Source organism: Berghia stephanieae, chromosome 1 (assembly GCF_034508935.2).
Source record: "Berghia stephanieae isolate SIO BIC M18660-M18661 chromosome 1, UCSD_Bste_1.3, whole genome shotgun sequence".
Taxonomy (NCBI): Eukaryota; Metazoa; Mollusca; class Gastropoda; order Nudibranchia; family Aeolidiidae; genus Berghia; species Berghia stephanieae.
Window position 1 is genome coordinate 124,476,076 of NC_088360.1, and position 1,971 is coordinate 124,478,046.

The following is a 1,971-nucleotide window of genomic DNA, read 5'->3' on the forward strand; positions in this document are numbered from 1 at the left end:
CCTTATCTTGTCTTGAAAACGAAAATGGCTGCGCCCTTGTCGGCACATACGCAGGTAAACGTTTAGAAAGAACTATTTGTAGCTACTAATATTGCGACCTTTTTATTGGCCATCACACAACTGTGCCCATTATCATTATAATTATAACCTATGTTACGCCTTCTCCCAGGCCCGTACATTTTGGAAGCAAATCAGTGGTTAAGTAGTTATCTTCTCAAAAAAGCACGCCCCCATTTTCATTTGGAAGCCGCTATTTTCACTTTCACCATACGGTAATATCTTGGTGGACGATTTTCACCGTACGGTGATAATAGTGTGGGAGACTATTTATGGACGATTTTCACCGTACGGTAATATCTTGGTGGACGATTTTCACCATACGGTGAAAATAGCCTGACACACTATTTTCACTGTTCGGTGATAATGGCAATGGTGTGGAAGGCTATATTCACTGTATGGTGAAAAAAGTGTGGGAGAGTATATTCACTATGATGGTGTAGAAGGCTATATTCACTGTACGGTGATAATAGTATGGGAGACTATATTCACTATAATGGTGTGGAAGGCTATATTCACTGTACGGTGATAATAGTGTGGGAGACGATTTTCACCGTAAAATAGCCTGACACACTATTTTCACAGTACGGTGATAATGGCGTGGAAGGCTATATTCACTGTACGGTGATAATGGTGTGGAAGGCTATATTCACTGTATGAACAGTGATAATAGTGTAGGAGACGATTTTCACCATACACTGAAAATAGCCTGACACACTTTTTCACTATACGGTGATATTGGTGTGGACGGCTATATATTCACTGTACGGTGATAATAGTGTGGGAGACTATAATTCACTGTAATGGTGTGGAAGGCTATGCTCACCGTACAGTGATAATAGTGTGGGAGACTATATTCACTATAATGGTGTGGAAGGCTATATTCACTGTACGGTGAGAAAAGTGTGGGAGACTATAATGGTGTGGAAAGCTATATTCACTGTATTTACAAACCACCTAGAGCGACTTGGACTACACCACCGGTACCGGTGGTCAGCCATCCTTCCATCTGTCTGGGAGACTTTAATAGCCACCATCACGAATGGGGCTACCGAGACTGCAACGAGGCAGGAAGACAACTCCGCTCATGGATGGACTGTAATGATCTACACCTAGTGTACGATCCTACAGCCAAGGGTACCTTCCGGGGTACCCGCCATAAGAAGGAGTATACTCCAGACCTCACCCTTATAACGAAAGGCGCGAACGGTGAACCGCTGCAGGTGAAGCGAACAGTCCTCGGGGACTTTCCGCATAGCCAGCACAGGCCGGTTCTTGTCACAGCAGGGGTGACAATACTGAGGGTGCAGTCTCTCCCACTTTGCAGCTCTATGGAACTTCAGGAAGGCTGACTGGGAGGAATTCAGTTCCTATATTGAGCAGGTCTGCCTTGCCATTCCTCCCAAGTCCAAGAATATAACCAGATTCAGTAGGCTACTGGTTAAGAGCGCTCAACGCTCTATTCCACGGGGCAAACGGAAATTCTACACCCCTTGCTGGACAGCAGAGTCGGAAGAGCTGTACCGAGAGTACCAGCAGACCCAGTCCCAGGACGCAGCCGATAGACTACTTCAGTCTCTGGCAGAGGGAAGGAAGCAACGGTGGCAGGAGACAGTGGAAAGTCTCGACTTTACACACTCCAGCCGCCACGCTTGGCGTTTGATAAAGAAATTGGACCCAGATCGGAATTACGTGAAGGCTGCACCGGAGTGTGAGGCAGACACAATTGCCAAGAACATTAAGAACCGTAGTAAACGAGTCCCTAATCAGGCTTTTGAGCGCGGTGTCCGCAAGGCGTACCGTACGATTTTGGACTCGTTACCTGCGGAGGAGTCGGACTGGACGACCCCGTTCAGTCCCCGAGAAGTGGGTGCAGCCATTAGCGAAGTGAAGAACGGCAAAGCAGCAGGGATA

At 46.9% G+C, this 1,971-nt stretch overlaps 1 protein-coding gene across 2 annotated transcripts in view; it reads left to right on the forward strand.

Annotated features, from left to right (window-relative positions):
* The window catches only part of LOC144963011 (uroporphyrinogen decarboxylase-like), a 23,423-nt gene continuing 21,452 nt past the window's right edge, over positions 1 to 1,971 (forward strand). Inside the window, exon 1 of one of the 2 annotated variants that reach the window (XM_078896568.1) lies at positions 1 to 54. In XM_078896568.1, coding sequence (XP_078752694.1) covers positions 25 to 54 — 30 coding nt within the window. In that variant the 5' untranslated portion in view covers positions 1 to 24. Of the gene's footprint in view, positions 55 to 314; positions 351 to 1,971 lie in introns of those variants that run through there. The other variant, XM_078896569.1, reaches the window with a different exon arrangement.